This window comes from Homalodisca vitripennis, chromosome 4 (genome assembly GCF_021130785.1).
Source record: "Homalodisca vitripennis isolate AUS2020 chromosome 4, UT_GWSS_2.1, whole genome shotgun sequence".
Lineage (NCBI taxonomy): Eukaryota > Metazoa > Arthropoda > Insecta > Hemiptera > Cicadellidae > Homalodisca > Homalodisca vitripennis.
The window spans coordinates 168,400,367-168,417,687 of record NC_060210.1 but is presented as its reverse complement, the minus strand read 5'-3'; the positions used below and the strand labels follow the sequence as shown (position 1 = coordinate 168,417,687).

The following is a 17,321-nucleotide window of genomic DNA, read 5'->3' as shown; positions in this document are numbered from 1 at the left end:
CTATTTTTAAAGATGGTTCTTAAACATTTTGTAAAATTTAAACTTAATATTTGTACTCAATTTAAAAATATTTTTCCTTAAAACTGACAGACAGACAATAAATAAAGCAAAACAGGACAATACTTTAAAATGTGATAATTCTTACTTATTTTTACCTGTCAAATCAATTAGTGAAGTTTGGTGGATTTATTTATGGACATCTTGTATATTATTGGATCAATCTACCTATAATGATAACAGTGTATGGTGACGGAGCTCTTGCCCTGAGAGGTTGCAAAATTTAAGTTCAAAAGGTGTAGGGAAAAGGACAAATGAGAGGAACAACGACTTTTGGGGAGGGGGGAAAGCTCCTATAATGAGGTTCTAAAAACTGGTAAAAGTTCTGCTTATCTATAATTTTCCCAGGCAATCAGTGATTTTATTCCTTCTTTTACTGGTGTATGTACATTCACGATCACTACATTCTAGTTTTTTATATTCTGGACCACTTCATTTTCTATTCTTGTCACAGATACAAGTATGTTATTGGAGGCCTGGAAGAAGGAACATATTTTTCTAGTGAAAATGTTTTATACATTTTATTACTTACTAGCCTATTCAAATATTCATGGTAATAATTATTTTTCTAGTGGAAGAATTGCCATCCAAAGTAGTCAGTCGACTCATACTAAAAAATGTTATTCTCCAGTAAATTCTGGACTGGTAAAGGTACTTTGGTATAAGTTTTGATCCTAAGAGGATAAAAGTACAAACTTAATCAATACGAACACATTTGTTGCTTGAAGCCTAGGGTCATAGCTGAGTGATCGAACAAAGTTTAATGTCCTGGTTAATCAAATTCTTTTACAAAGTTGATACCAATAAAGAAACTAGTGCAGCTACACAGGATAGAACGTACGATGTTTCTCTTATTTAAAGCCAGAAAGAAAAAACTTTAATTTTGTTGCATCACCTTCCCCATTTTGCATATGCTGATATAATATTAAACTGAGAAGATTATATCTTCATTAACAAAACAGAAAACAAAACACAATATGAGGATTGAACTTGTATCTTCTATGTTATACTCCGCATGAAAACTAAATTATTATGATAATAATGTTTTGAAATTGTTTTGAACTTATAATAATTAAACTACAGCCTCCCTGAAACTGATCAACACATCTTTATTGCAGTCTTTAAAGGCAAAACTGAAAATAAGTTTGTATAATAAAGAATTATAAAACCCAATGTTTTACCTTCGATACTGAATTCTGAGAACCCATGTTGCACATTAAAATGGAGACGAGATTTACATTTTTGATATTTGGGGATTTATATTTTCCACTGATATCAATTTCGCACTGACACTTTTCCATAGGAAAAAGGATCTAATAAAAACCCCATAATTTTTACCCGTTTTGTGGAATTTTACAATATTATTTTTGTACTAACGTTCAAAATTTTTTAAATATTATTTAGTACGAAATGTAATAAATCATAATGAATTTTGATCATATTTATTGTGCAATAAATTATACAAATGTAATAAAAAATAACTTTCATAAAAACAATTGTTCAACACTTAAAGTTTCTTTATGAGAAGTTTATTAAAAATAATAAACACTAGACTTATCAGATTACTTTATATAGAAGTAATTGAAAATCAACTTTCATTACTGTATCACAACAAATAAAATGCATTGTTACGGAATAGTGTAGTCTCCCTGGCCAAGTGAGGTCCCAGGTACATTTATGAGTTGCAAATGATTAATTATGGTAAGAAAAATACCGTTATATTTCTGTTGCAAAAAATCAAGCAATCTGTTAAGCTATATTAAAAATAAGACGGTAAAGTTGATTTACATTTTGTATATTTTCTACATTATACCACTTCAGAGAAAATTTCAATGAATAACGTATGTATGTACTGTCAATTATTTTGATTACTGATTTAAAAATATGTTATTAAATATTTATCTTTTGCTACAAAAGGAATTCAGGTGTGTAATTGATATAATTAACATTATCAAAATATAAATTATTACATGTATTTAAATATAATAAAAATATACAAAACAATACAGAAGATTTATAAATGAGTCAACTAAACACTACTATCTGCTGGAGGTGCCATCTGTCTGTTGTCTGAAACCTCGTAGGACAACTCCATATCTACATCTTCATCTTCCTCATCATGGGTGTCACTCTCATCATCATCGTTATCATCCTCTTCCTCATCCTCCTCCTCCTCATCTTGACACTAGAAACAATCACATGTCTTCACAATCTTAATAATTTACACTACTTGCCAGACTGTCTAAATGTTTGTAAAAATAAACTTGATAATGTGTTGAGATTTTTTAGTTTCCAAGGAATCATTCACCATATTTAATATCACATTTACAACAGTGTCACACACAAAAAAATAATGAAAATGTATGTATATTTGGGTGTAAAAAAGTTAATTCATGGTTTATTATGTTCTAAACCTAATAAGTAATGGTATTATTTATTCTGCTTAAAAAGTTAGTAATAATATACTGATTGGTGACACACAGGTTATATCAGGTTATATAACCTGTATAGCATAGGTTATATCACTAAAAAACAATGTGTAATAAAACCACTTGTACGAGTATGTTATGGTAATCAGTCAAAAATGTTAGTACCTATATTGTTTCAATTTTCTTTTTGAAACAGATTAACTACCATACTCAATTTGTTTAAGACAATTATTGTTACATTGATACATTAAATATGTATTAAATATCTATTTTGTCGTTTATTCACGAAATTTGTGTAACTTCACCTGTCAATCTCATTGGTATTGAGAGCTTACTGTATTCAGATAATACAATAAATATGTATCTAATGCTCCCTAAACGAGATTTAAATAATGCCCAATGCATTATGCACATGCACTAGCATTATGCCCAACTATAATGTGAACTTTATAACAAAAACTTATTTCTCACATATTAATGAATGAGGAATAATATAGATTGCGATACACATCAAATGAAAGGTTTCATAGCTGAGCAACTGCAGTATATAATTTACCATTCAATAAAACCTTACTTTTAAAGTATTATTCAGATTACTTTTTTAACCATACAATATATAAAATGTTTAGATCTTCAGAGACAACTAATTCTTGGCTTTCTTCTCATGGAGGTCAAAGTGTATATATTCAAGGTTTAAGGGAAGTTAATGTTACTCTTGCTGTGTGGTAATTTTATATTAAATGCCCTAAAATGGGAGCTAAAACAAAATGATATTATTTAAAAAATCCAAAGTATCTAGAAGGGCTTATCAGAAAATTTGATATGAAAAACTGTAAACTGTCCAGCAACAAAGCTGTCAGATTTAATTTCAATTAACCATTGATCCAACAAGTAAAAACATAAATTCTCCATTTCAGATCTTGATTGACTCTTGGATGTATTTTGTAGTAGTTATTCTTACATATCTTACGTAGCAAACTACTGAAGTAAGAAAAATCTTTATGGGAGGTACAGGCAGTATATACAAGGGAACTTCACAAAATGGCTGAATTACACTAGACATTGTTTTATTCTCAATGGATAACTAAAATGTTTGAACTGAAGAAACAGCAAAATGTTGTGTTACCCACATTGGAACCTGAGCACACTAAATCAGTGGTTTAAACAACTTAAGAAATCCTGTGACTTAAATACAAATTTTAAAAGACGCCAAAAAGACTTTAAGACATTTGTATGACAGTAACCAATCAGCAAATGTTATACTAAAAAATACAAATAGACTTTACGACATATACACATCAAAGAACAGTATGTAACAGAAGTAAATTTTCTTGGAGCCATCAAGCTGACATCGAAACATGACATTGAAAACATCGAAGCTAATATCTTTACAAAACTCGTACTTAGTCAAAAATTTTACAAATCTAGCAACTCAACTTGATATAATTTTAATAGTCCTAATTTACTACTCAAATAAATGTAACTAATACAACTTAAGTATAAGATGAGGAGTGTTGTTAACATTTTGTAATATTCTTTACGTGATAACCCTGTAACTCAAAACTACATTTAAAACATTGTTTGTCATAAATGCATTACATTTGAAAAGTTGATCCAAAATAGCTCAGAGAATTTTTCAGTAATATTTGTGCATGAATAACGTGCAGGTTAGTTTATAGTATTCCAGTACCGATATGTTAGTATTAATTGTAAATTGACTAAAAATAAATGTATGATGTAATAACTAACCTCTGAAGCAGTTTTTCCAATAGGAGCCAAGTCACAATCACGCTGACCAATGCTATTTAACTGAAACAACATCTAAATAAACCATCAGTATAAAACTTATTAAGTACTTTTATTACCATTCAGAGATGAAATGTCACTTTCTATAAGATTATATAAATTACCAAAGATCGAAATAGATAAAAATGTTATCAATTAGTTAACATAAATGTACATTTTATAGGAGTGAAATAATTAACCCTTTCATACACAAATACAAAAGATCCAATCAATATACTGTAAAGAATCTCCTTAGAATCTCAGCACTTTTCCTTTTACTGCAAATCTTAGCAAAAAACTTGTATTTTTTAACTCATTTTATAATTATTGATTTTTATTTTTATTTTCATACAATATACAAATTATAATATTATTGTATGTGCAATACATTTTACAAAATATAAAAAATAATCTATAGTACAAAATTATCATTTCAATCCTTTTTGGTATTGTATTCATGTCAGGTATGAATTTTGTATTCATAAAATTATATTTTTAAATTGGCCATTAAACAACATTTCAGCTATCTCACCAAATAAATCAAATATAATACTTTTACAAAATTTATATTTTTTCAGAAATGTAGGCCTATTTAGAATTAAATAGACTAAAAAGCACTAACATTACCTAACTGAGTAATCAATATATGAAATGTATGATAATATGGAGATTGTTTTTACAAAAATTCGAACTGGTTCAATTCAATAATGTTTTGAAGTCCCAAAAGCATAAGTAATTACACAATGGTGGCCTTTGTACATACAGGATGGACTTAAAGTTAAAGATTATACATATCCGAACAGTCCATAGCTAATAACAAATCGAAATAATAGATCCTAATATAGGAACAAACAGTAAAAAGAACTGTCATCTAATCTTCTAAAAAACATGAAGAGAGCCAAAGTTGTGAAAAAATTCAGTGGTCATCAAGACCCTCACTTAGTTCTTAGAGCTGTGCAGGATTTACAGATTTTTAAGCCCTAGACTCAGATTTTTCTGTAAACCCCTCTCCTCCTTAGTTATCTTAAATTAAATTATGAATATATTAATATATCAGTACATAATTACTTGCAATTATAGTTAAATTTGAAAAAACCTTGTAGAATTACAAGCATGATTTTTAAAGCTCTTTTAAATATAATTTTAACCTAAAAACATACATATATATTTCTTATATTTATAGAGAGTGTATCACTAGCTGAGAGTAATCAGTTGTATGTGATGTTTTTATGTTATGGGACATTCAAAATGTTATACCTTCAGTTCTGTGTACTTCCTTTGTCTTGTAAATAATTGTTTTATGAACAACATATTTATTAAACAATAGTTATTTGGTAATCAGAAATCTAACATTAATCATTAGATGAAGAAAAAATATAATTGTGTTCCACATAGAACCTTTTGAGTTAAAAAAAAACACACACACACAATGCATTATAATTCTTATTCGATGAGAGTAATAGGGTTGGTTGTATATGACATTCTTATATGTTTGTGTGTTACTTAGAGCCTTATAACTTAAAAGCTGATTTAATTTATCACATAGAAGTAACAATTATGCTTGTAAGTTTTGATAGGATGATGACAAGACCAAGCTAAAAATTTTTTAATACCTTATAACCCAAAATCCATTAAAAACATAATATAAAACCCTACTACTATTGGCAATATAGCTTCAGTTAGCAATGACAATAAAATGGCTGGATACATTAAAAACAATATGTTGTCGTAATATAAGTATAATTGATCAATGATACCTGTTTTAAGATTTGTAAAAAGAAATTTAAAAACACTGTGATGGATTTTGTGTGAATACCAACCTCTCTATCCCGATTATAGAACTTCTGAGTTTCATTTAAGTTGTGTAGTGATTTTGTTATCATTTGCATTTTTATAGTACATTACAAGGTTATCATCATACATATTTCACTAAACTTGATTGTAATGTCACTAATTGTAATGTGTAATTACTTAGAAGAGTATTTGAATGGTAATAAAATATATTTTTTCAAATAACTTGAAAACTTAAAAAGAGAGAAATAAAGTTTGCATTTTTTAATCATATTTTTGAATTACATTTAATTTAATGTGCCATAATATGACCTATGTTCTCATTAAAAAATTTTTTGGCACGGAACTGCAAAGGTTTTAAAATTTTTGAGCTGTAAGAAAAACACCATACCGTTTGAAAACTTATCTTGTGCTTTTCCAACATAAAACATTGACATTCACAAATTTAAATACAAAAGTACCACAGTAAAAAATAAAAACTCATAGATTTGCAAAAAATTTTGCAATTTGGAGAAGACTCAAGATATTATCTGAATTTAAAGACCTTTAAAATTATGTGCCACATGACCTTTTGACCTATCTAGCTAATTGAAATGTATGAGGTCCCACCCTAATTTTGGGGCACACTCCATATTTTAAATGTGAGAGAAACAATTTTGTGGTGTTTGCCACATGAGATTTTTTACGGTTTCAGTTTATTGCATCATGCAATGTCAAACAGTTCAACCACAGGTGATTGCAGTCGAGTGGTCTGAAACATCCTGTATATTTATTGATTTATTCATATTTAAATAACTACTACTCATGGATCAAAATGTCTAGATACCAGAGTTTGAAAATTAACCACAATCTAACAAGAGCAGCTAAAATAAAATAATGGTAGTTATATTCAAATTTAGCTTTGTTATTTATTCATTGAGACATATGAAACAAATAATTTACTAAAAATTATTTCGTTTTAATGGCAATAACATCGAAAAAGAGATTTTTGGGCACTTTTCAACCAAACTGCATCTTTCAAAAATCATACCTTGGAAACTTGTAATCCGATTAAGACACCAAACTTTCATACAATATAGGTACAAGTGTACTGTTTTTGAATTTTAGAACTAAAATTAAAAAAGTTGTTATTATATTACCATCTTAACTTTATTCTCGACTGGGTGGTTCAACAAAATTCTTGTTATATGGAGTGTAATTTTGCAAACATTTAATTTTATCGGAGATTTAATTGAACAGGTTCTGTCATTTAAATTCTGTCAAATGGGATATGCAGGACTTATAAATAATAATAATATAGTAAGAGGGTTGTAATATAGTATATAGTAGACTACGACTAGAATATGTATAAAAAGTTTTATGATAATCAGCCCTCATGTTTTTGAGGTACGGGTCTATCCATAGGTTTTTGAGTACTTAGCCTGTTAAATTGATATAGCTCCAATAATAGGAGTTGCCTAAGAATGAGAATTGTAATATAATATAGGAGACTATGTCCATAATGTGTGCAACTTTTTATGAAAATTGGCCGTTTTTTAGGTACGGTGCCATCCATAACTTAGTTTTAGTTCTTGTATGTAAAACAGATATATCTTCGAAAATAGGCGCGGCCTAAGAATAAGAGTTGTAATATAATGTACTAGACTATGTCTAGAATGTGTATGCACAGTTTTATCAAAATCAGCTTGTAAGTATTTGAGGGACCATCCATAAGTTCTTCCAGTACTTAGCCTGTTAAGTTGATATAGGTCCTAAAATAGGCGTGGCCTAAGAATGAGGGTTGTTCTATGCTACACTATGTATAGAATGTATATGCAGTTTTATGAAAATTGGCTTGTAGGTATTTAGGTACAGAACCCTCCAAAGGTTTTTTTCTGAAGTTGGCCAATAAAATCAGAATAGTCTTGAAAATAGGTGCTGCAAATAGTGATTATTATAATATAAATAGACTGTTAAAATAAAACATTTATTTGAATTTTATTTAAGTAGACTATAACATTTGTTTTGGATTGTATCTTCCATGTTCTAAAATTAATAAGGATTTGGTATATAATTAGTTCAGAAACTAGATTAGGATTTAGTCAGGATGGTACTTTGGGATTATACCGACCACACCCAGATACGAATCGTTATTTGACATTTTGCTTCTACTGATTACTAGATTAGCGTAGAACAATATTTCGTCAATATAAAACAGGAATTGTCTTATCGCAAACCCCTCCCCACCCTCAGACAGAGGTCAAAGTCGAGCGGTCTAGTAGATAACGTGATTGCAGAGTCTCGCCGCCCGTTCAGCTGGTGCGTCGCTTTGTTATACTTCCGTGTTTTACCTCTACATTTCTCCAAACACAAAATTCAACAAAAACAAACATTACCAAACTAAAACTAAACTCTTTATTGAAAAAACACTCAAAACTTGTTTTTATTCTTGATCACACTCCGCCACCCAAAATGCGAGTGCCTCCAGCCGAAGGTGCTGCCGAAGCCCGCGCTGATGTCAGCGAAAGAAAAACATCCCTCGAGATAGTACCTATCAGTAAAATATCAAATTCTAGAGGGGCTGATCAGAAATATAAATTGAATTGTAATGGAAAGGCAATTATGTACGGTACCGTGAAAATCATGTGATGCCGCGCCCTGCCCTAATCGGGATTCTCGAGAAAGATAAGATAACAGCGACAACAATACCGATCACAATACCTGGAAATGTTTGTAATTTTGTAATTAACAGTTGTTTTTTCGTTCTATCATGTTTGTTTCTATAAATTTATATTTTTGTGTTCTTCATACTGGTGTGGTCGGTATAATCCCAAAGTACCCTCAGGATCTATAAGTAAACCGCTTACAAAAAAACTGGGTGATTTGAGTTCACGCAGGGTGGGGTAAATACCCTTCCATCGATGTGATGCCGCCATCTCCCAATCTCCCCACCACTGCACGGCGCTCACACTATCGGATCATCTGACTGATCCAGCTCAGTCGGTATCGTTCACTGCTGCGATCCATTCAATTAAACTGGTCAGTGCAGAGATTCTTAGCCTTCCCGCTAGAGCGTGTTATACCGGTCATTGTGTTGACCAAACAAAATTAATGAATGAACGACAGAATGGAATGACCGAGTGAACGAAAGGAGGCATAATAAATTTCTCATTGTTTGCATGAAACAGCCTAAGCTGTTTCTGGCCACCGAGTAAACCCAAAACAAAAAAATCGTTATTAGAACAAATTATTCAGCCCAGCGGTTACTGAAACAACAGTAAACTGCTCGGTAATAGGTTATCACTGAATTACCTGTTACTGACAATAATACTGGATATGTGTAATAACAGCAAATGCAGTGGTAATGCAAATGTTTTATTTGTGAGACATGTTTATCCTTCAAAATAGTTTAAAATTGAGTAAGCGTTTTACTGTTTTGTTTGTTATATTTTATAAATACATATCTTGCATTGTTTTTTTTTTATTCACCATTAGATTAGGCCTATTATTTTTTATACAGTAATTTGAAATTAAACTTAATTAATATATAACATAATTTGGTATAAGTATTTGTAGGGAAGATTCTTTACTCATGAATATTGATGATTTGATATTATAGATCACTCGAGTGTTGGACGCTTATTCTACTGCAGCCTTAATATTATTATCCTATATATCTTCACTCTAAAGAACAAATCATAAGAGTGGGTCTTACAAGTACCAAGTTAAGTGATGTAGAATTTAATTTACCCAAGTCTGGTGCTCCTGTTCCTGCTGAACTAGTTCACTTTCATCATTCCTGGGTTTGTCTATACTAAACCACAGTGGGTCAACAATTTTGGGTGTTAATGATGGAAATAGAGGTATTGACATTGGATTGATGTTTTCAAGTAGGCCTACTCTGCTTAAATCCCAATACTAACATCCAATTAAAATATCTTTTTGTTTACTTTACGAATTCAATTTTTATGATACTCCAATACGTGTATTTAATTTCACACGAATGCACGAATAAAACAACAGTCAACAACTCAGATTACTTAAAATGTCACTTCACTTGCTCAATTCACCGTTATCTCTCTTCTCCCTAAGTGTTTTTGAGTGAGCGTGAACCGTGAATGTATCTTTATGTGAATATGAAAGTAAAGGGAAGGTTTTAAAGTTATGTTACAGGTGTTGTGAGGTTACTTAAGCAAATCAGGTGATACAACTGATGTGAAAATTACGAACTGCAATTAATTAGGTGGTTGGTAGCAAGCCGCAGCAGGTTTTTTTAAGATTATTCATACTGCCAACTTAACCGTATTTATTCCACATTTAATTAAGCCTTGTTTACAGTTTACGTTTCTATTAGTCGTGTAAGAAGGCGAGTGTGGACAAGACCCAGACGTTTGACTGTTCATATAACCCTTTCCCCTCACCAACTCTACTAATATGAAAGATTGAGTGAGTCAGTTATGGGTGAATCAAGAAAAATCCGACTTTCATTAGTCGGATTAGGAGAGCGATTAGAAAGCCAAGAGAAGCACAGAGCCCATAGCGAGTTCGCCAACGAACCAGCGCAGCTCAGCCCGGCCCGAATTTTCCAGGATATCAATACATATTATCAAGTGGACATCCGCCCACTGCGACTGACCAGACCAACACCTTTTTGGTATTTCAAAATACTTGTAATCCAATGGACAGCCGCCCACTGTAACCAACCCGGCCTTTGTAAAATTGATATACATGCAATTAAATGGACACTCAACCACTCCAATCCTCCCAGTGCAGCCCAGCCCGGACTGGGCTTTTTAAATTCGAAACAAATATAATCAAAGACACCAGCTAGCCCACACGGTACCGGTACAGTCGCCCAGAGAGCCGACTAGGGTAAGAAAAAAACAAAAGAAACTTCCTGGGTTTTGGAAAATATCAAATCCATTTGATAAAAAAAACAAGAATAATGGTTCCCTGAACGCTATTTATAGTTTATACCAAACAAATTTTGTGAAATCCTTCACGAACAGTCACTTTAAAAAAAACTGACAAAAATGAAACTAGCAACAAACATACAAACCTAAAAATGTAAGAAAAGGTTCTACTTGATTTACTTGATGGACACAGTAATCGAACAATCGTTCAGATTCTTGGTCCAATTCAATGTGTGGATTGTCATCTATTCACATTGAAAGTGAAAATACAAGTTCAGTCAGCTTAAAGGTAAGTACTTCATAAACACAGTTGCCTAGCAACAAATTTATACAGCCAAGTTGTTTAACAAAACTAAAAGGTTACTTACAAGACTGATAAAACCCGAGGCTTTTTTTGACTCTATAACTAAATAAATAAATAAATACATTTCTTTATTGCCGTAATAACAATTTTTACAACATTGCATGGCACGCGTCAAGTCGTGTAGGTATTTAAACAAAATAATATTGTAATGTTTTACAAAGTTATATGTAAAACTAAACAAATAAAAGAAAGAACTTAAAATTTTAATTATCAAATAAAACAAAACTTAAATAGAGAGAACATTATGGTTTATCGTGTAGGCCTAAAGCTTGGCACCCCCTCTCAACGGTTGTACCAACTAACCTCCCTGTCCACGAACTCGCCAACGGAGTAAAAGGCCCCTTGCACTAATAAGTTCCTTAGCTACCTCCTAAACAGTGGTTGCCCATTTTCAGCCTGTAGGTCAAGAGGCAACTTGTTGATAAGTTTGGCCCCGACCTCAGATGGCAGGGCTTCGAAAGCCCGGAGCCTGTGCTGCGCTGGTCTTAATGCATCCCTCCCTCTAGTGTTGTAGTCATGGACGTCTCTGCCCCGCGTCATTTCACATTTTGTAACGACAGTACAGGACAGTCTCGTACATGTAGAGGGATGGGAGCGTTAACAAATCAAAACTTTTGAAGTGCTCCCTGGAAGATTCTTTCATTCCTATTTTCGAGATGATTCAGATTGCTTTCTTCTACAGGACAAAGCACCTTTGGAAGTGGGTGTTTGCGCATCCTCCCCACAATGTTATGCCATAAGACATGTGTGGGTACACAAGGCCATAATAGGCCATTTTTAGAATAGGAATTGCACAACATTCTGCTAACTTTCTCAGAGCAAAGATGCCCGAGGACATTTTGGCACAGACTGCGTCTACATGATTGTCCCACGTTAGACTTTTGTCAATGTGGATTCCTAAGAATTCAATGCTGTTTAGTTCTTCAATGACTGTGTCATTTAGCACAACTGATGGACCACAATCATGGGATACTCTCCAACCTGAGAAATAGATGAAATTAGATTTTGAATCATTTGTTTGCAGATTGACCTTAGATAAGAACTGCAGACAAGAATTTGCACTTACAAAACATTCCACTTCCAATGAGGCCCTGCATTTACTTTTAAAATAGACAGTTGTGTCATCTGTGTACTGATTCATTTGGCCAGATGATATAGATGACCTGAGGTCATTAACATAAATTAAAAAAGGAGCTGGGCCGAGAATTGATCCCTGTGTGACACCATATTTTACGTGCGTTGTTTGATGAAACTCCATTTATATGGACTTGTTGCAGGCGGGAACTCAGGTACGACTCAAGCCATGAGAGTGGTGTACCTCGTATCCCACAGTCATGTAATTTTGAAATGAGAGTCTGGTGGTCCACACAGTCAAACGCCTTAGGCGAGTCAAGAAATACGCTAAGCGTAGGTATTTGCCTGTCCAAGCCCTTCACAACAGTGTCGATCAGTTTAGTGACTGCATCAATTGTCGATATTCCCTTCCGGAAACCAAACTGTTCCTTACAGAGAATATCATGCACGTCCAGAAAGGAAAGCATTCTAATGAGAAATAACTTCTCAAATATTTTACTGATTGTTGGAAGAATGGCAATGGACCTGCAATTGCTTGGAGATTTTGAATCACCTTTTTTGAAGAGTGGAATGATTTTTGCATTTTTAGGCCGTTTGGAAATCGCCCAGTTTGGTTAATCATTCTGGCCAATGGTTTCAAGATTTTGTGGAAACACTGTTTAAGAAGCCACCCCGACAACCCATAAACATCCCTAGAATGCTTGATCTTTAAGTCCCGAATCACCGCAGCCACCTCACCCTCTGTAACAGGTCTTAACATAATCGACGCTGCTGGGCTGCATGACCCCCTGCTGCTGTCAGAACTTGACAATGGCACATTACCACTCTCCATCGCCACATCTACAAAAAGTTTTTGTTTAGCATGTCCGCAATCAAGCAGGGTTCTCTGATGACATTTCCTTCAAAATCAGCTCTGAAGGAGAGACTGGATTTCTGTATTTACTTTGTTTGTTAATAATATACCAAGCGGTTTTTGATATATTATTAGAATGTCTTATTGTTTTTTGTTTACATCATATGCCTTAGCTGCCTTAATTACTTTTTTGTAGATTTTTTATAATTTTTAAAGAATGTTTGGAAATGCTCATTTGTTGTTGTTCTTGAAACTTGGTAATATTCTTTTAATTTTGCCCTAGAGACTAATATTCCGATAGTAATCCACCTACTTTGACAATTTTTATGTTTTTGAACAGTTTTTTTCTGGGGACATGCAACATCTATGTAATAGTTTAATACCCTATTAAACGATATAAACATGTCGTCAGCTCCAGAACAACCATCAAGACAGTCCCAAGTTTCTTTTTCTAATAGCTTACAGGAAGCAGCAATATTCTCAGGTCGAGCAGCTCGGGAGACGACTGTCTGTGGCGGGAAAGTAGCAGGCGCAAAATCCGTCAAGGTGACCAGCTGCGCATCATGGTCCGAGATGGCTGTGACAATCAGGGACACCGCCACAGATGGCATGTTGGTGATGACGTTGTCAATTGCGGTGGCAGTGGTAACTCACCCTAGTCGGCGAGTTTACGGACCAGTGCAGATCAAATGTTTTCAAGAGATCCCACAATTTCCTGATTTTCATGTCTGTTACATTGAGTACATCAACATTAAAGTCCCCAATTATGATAAACGATCTATTTTTCTGAAAAAGAATTTGCAAAAGAAAACTCATTTGGTACATGAAAACTCGAAATTCCCATCAGGGGATCTGTAAAGGCCGATCAAAAAAATTTTGTTTTTTTGCATTAAAAGTGAAATGGATGCCGCTTCAAAGTCCTTTTCAGAACAATTCACATGACATCCACTTTCATACTGAATTCCCTTTTTGACAAACAAAGCAATACCCCCACCTTTAAAATTACTTCGAGCAAAGTAATTACTCAGGTAATAGTTTTCCAGTCGAAACTGGTGAATGTTGCATTCATTGAAGTGATGCTCAGTAATAACCATCACTTCGGGCATGACTTCGTTTGCCATCAAATTTAAACAGTCAATTTTATTTGTAGCGGCCTGAGAGTTTTGGTGCAAAATTTTGAATTTGGAATTTGTTGCACTTTGTTACATTGTTTTGGCAGGGAGCGCCGAAGTCGAAAGTCTACGCCCTATTGTACAATGTTTTTTTATAAAACTTGGCTTACTGCTAAAAAATGTCTATGGTCGGTTGGAAACTCGCTTACGCTCTCGATGGACATCCGCCGGTCGGCGATCACAGAGTCCGGGTCGCCGCTTCCCACGTCCCTGGCCGCCGCTGGTGGCGAGGGTTCAGGCTGATGTCTCTCGCTGGTTAACGTCAGCCTCAAGTTGTCGCTCCTCACAGCGTCCGCGTAGGTGTCAAATGGAAGTGTGACAGGTTCTGGCTCTGGCCTCCCAACCGGTAGTGGCATCTCTCTCACGAAGTTATTGTGTGGAACTCCATTCAGCTGAGTTAACTGCTGGTTCGCCGTTGCAGCGTTGCTGGAAGACTCGCACTGTTCTCGTCTCAAGCTCTCGATCGCCGACAGTAGTTTATAACAAAGAGCTGCCTTGCCTTGCCCGTTGAGATGCTGGCCGTGTCTGGTGAAAAGACGCCTAAAAAATCTGGTGACATCTACAACACACACACCTTCGTTTTCAAGTTTTAGCAGTTTATTGTTAGTTTGTTTTATTTCTTTATTGATGCGGCAGTTATAAGGTAAGTCGTGTCGGCGAAACAAATTAAACACAATGTAAGATTGATTTTGTTGTGATGTGACGTGTTTTTCAATCTTGTCTGCCAAATCAGAGTTTAATAAGTTGTTCTTTTTATCAACGATCCCCATGTCATTATCTCCAGCAATGATTACAATCGGATCTTTTCCCTCAACATTTTTTGTCATATCTGCGCTATTTTTAAGCACATAGTCCATACGCGCTCCTGAATTTGCACAAGCAAAAACTGAGTTACCGTCTTTTATTTTTTTCTGGATAATCGACGACAGACCTTTAGCATGGCTGTCACCGAAAATGTTATTGTTGAATCGGGTATTGCTTGTTGTTCCGGATGTCAGGCAATTCCGATGATGGAGTTTCTTCTCGTCGGTCTTCTTTTTATTGCCTCTCAGTTTTTTTCTTCATTTGACAACTTTTCGATTCCCTGTGCCAATATCTCTCCCATGCAGCTACTCCTCAAAGTGAATAAGCGGCTATAGAATAGACAAAATAATACTCTGTTCGAAATCAGGGTTTTAAAGGCTTCTTGTTAACTGTTATTTTAATTCATCAGTAGAAAAAGATTTTGCTTGAGAAATTTGGTTTATTCCATGAAAGTCAATACAATAGTTCAATTTAAAAAATTATATGTCTCTAATACGTTGACCTCTATCTCTTAACTCTATTTTGCGAGTCCTGTGCACTACATAAGTCACCATCATCACCTTTACCAATTTCTGCCATTTCATTAAAACCCTGATAATTCTGAAGAATGATAAAACACAATAAGTTAAGGCATGTTTGCTAAGGCAATTCTACATGGTTATTGCAAAAACGGAAATATTTGTTTTAGTAGACAAAAAACTTTTTAATTATTATTAATCCTTTTTGACTCGAATAATCAGTTTTACGTTTATTTTTCGTTACTATCTGCGTTTCTATAGGAAGTCCTTAACCAAGGCTCAATAGTTTGAAACAACCAGAAAACAGTCGTTCTTAATTTCTGTTTTATAACTGAGTTGTTCCACCTCCTTGAATCGTGTCAAGGTCAAATTGCAAATTGCAACGTTGTAAATACTTCCTTGGCATTACATGTGCAATGTACATTTAAAGAGGCAAATTGCATTCTATTCAGGTATTCTTCTCCATATTATTTTGTTATAATTTAAACAAGATTACAATTAAAATCTCCATTGTAAGTTGGAATTCTAAATCAGGATTCTCACTGGTGCTTTGCCTCCGTTATTTCCGTTTAAGAATCTAGTAATTTATTCCACAAATGAGCATTTGAACAATTGCATGATATACTTTTGTTAATATTTTACACACATTGCTAAAATACTTGCATTTTTGTTTTGAGGTTAAAGCTCCTCTTCTCTAAAGTTTTTCTTAGGAAATAACTGATCACTCATCAATGATACGTTTTCTTCAGAACATTTATACAGGGATTTGTAGTCCTTTGCTTATATGTGTATCCTAGCTTTACAACATACAACATCGTAAGCAGGAATACTATTGATATAATATTGTTCAGTTACGCAAAAGTAGGTGTGATCTTGCAGAATCCACTTTTTGTGAGCAAATGCTCTTTATCAGGAGTTTTTGGTCATTTTTATTCATATTGAAAGGAGCAATAGCTACTTACTATGAGCATGTACTTCCAGAATGTTTCAATGAGCACGAAGTTGAGCATTTGCTCTTTTTTATTTATCATAAAAGAGGCATTTATCAACCAAAAGCAGGAGCATGTGCTCACTTTTTATTTATGCGGCCAAATACTGATTTGTTCTGATTCTCAATTAACAAAAAGAAACATACAGTAAGTATAACAAGTGGTATCAACTTCAAGATTATCAATTTGTTAGTACACTCAAGTAAAAAGGTTCTATTTCAATGGGTACCAGGCTTGGCTTGTTGGAATAAAATATGATGAGATGGTGGAAAAATTTGCCAATGAAGCATCGACTACTGAAGTAAAAACGTAAAATCTTATTGGAAAAATCGGCGACTTCAAAACCTATTACAGTGAAAAATATTCATACAATCTTTACATGTGTAGAAAAAACAAACCAGTGTACACCAGAATTGTATTGGTATTAAATCATTAGCCTGTCTATTAATTGGTGAAAAAGAAGAAAAAGATTGACTAATCTATTAAACAATCTCCAAATGCCACTAGCCAGTTGGTTAAAAAAAATTAAAATGAAAATCATTGAACGAGATACCCTTGTCCCTTGGTTTAAATAGATACCTAGAGGCGGCATG

At 33.6% G+C, this 17,321-nt stretch overlaps 1 protein-coding gene across 2 annotated transcripts; it reads right to left on the bottom strand.

Annotated features, from left to right (window-relative positions):
- Positions 1-2,008: 2,008 nt before the first annotated feature.
- LOC124360577 (anaphase-promoting complex subunit 15B) lies at positions 2,009-10,404 on the bottom strand. 2 transcript variants are annotated; one of them, XM_046814306.1, is made up of 3 exons: positions 9,792-10,404; positions 4,236-4,307; positions 2,009-2,242 (listed from the first exon to the last, which is right to left on the bottom strand). In XM_046814306.1, the coding sequence occupies exons 1-3, from the start codon at positions 9,912-9,914 to the stop codon at positions 2,087-2,089; spliced, it is 351 nt and encodes a 116-aa protein (XP_046670262.1). In that variant the 5' UTR covers positions 9,915-10,404; the 3' UTR covers positions 2,009-2,086. The 2 variants fall into 2 exon arrangements, with proteins under 2 accessions (XP_046670262.1, XP_046670263.1); XM_046814307.1 differs by having other exon boundaries at positions 4,236-4,295; positions 9,792-10,310.
- Positions 10,405-17,321: the final 6,917 nt, after the last annotated feature.

Excerpts from the sequence above, each read along its gene's own strand:
- LOC124360577 (XM_046814306.1), bottom strand. The coding sequence starts at position 9,914 with ATGTCAATACCTCTATTTCCATCATTAACACCCAAAATTGTTGACCCA. Across the intron at positions 4,308-9,791 it reads AACAGGAGCACCAGACTTGG|ATGTTGTTTCAGTTAAATAG; the intron begins GTAAATTAAATT and ends TGGTTTATTTAG. Across the intron at positions 2,243-4,235 it reads TTGGAAAAACTGCTTCAGAG|TGTCAAGATGAGGAGGAGGA; the intron begins GTTAGTTATTAC and ends GATTGTTTCTAG.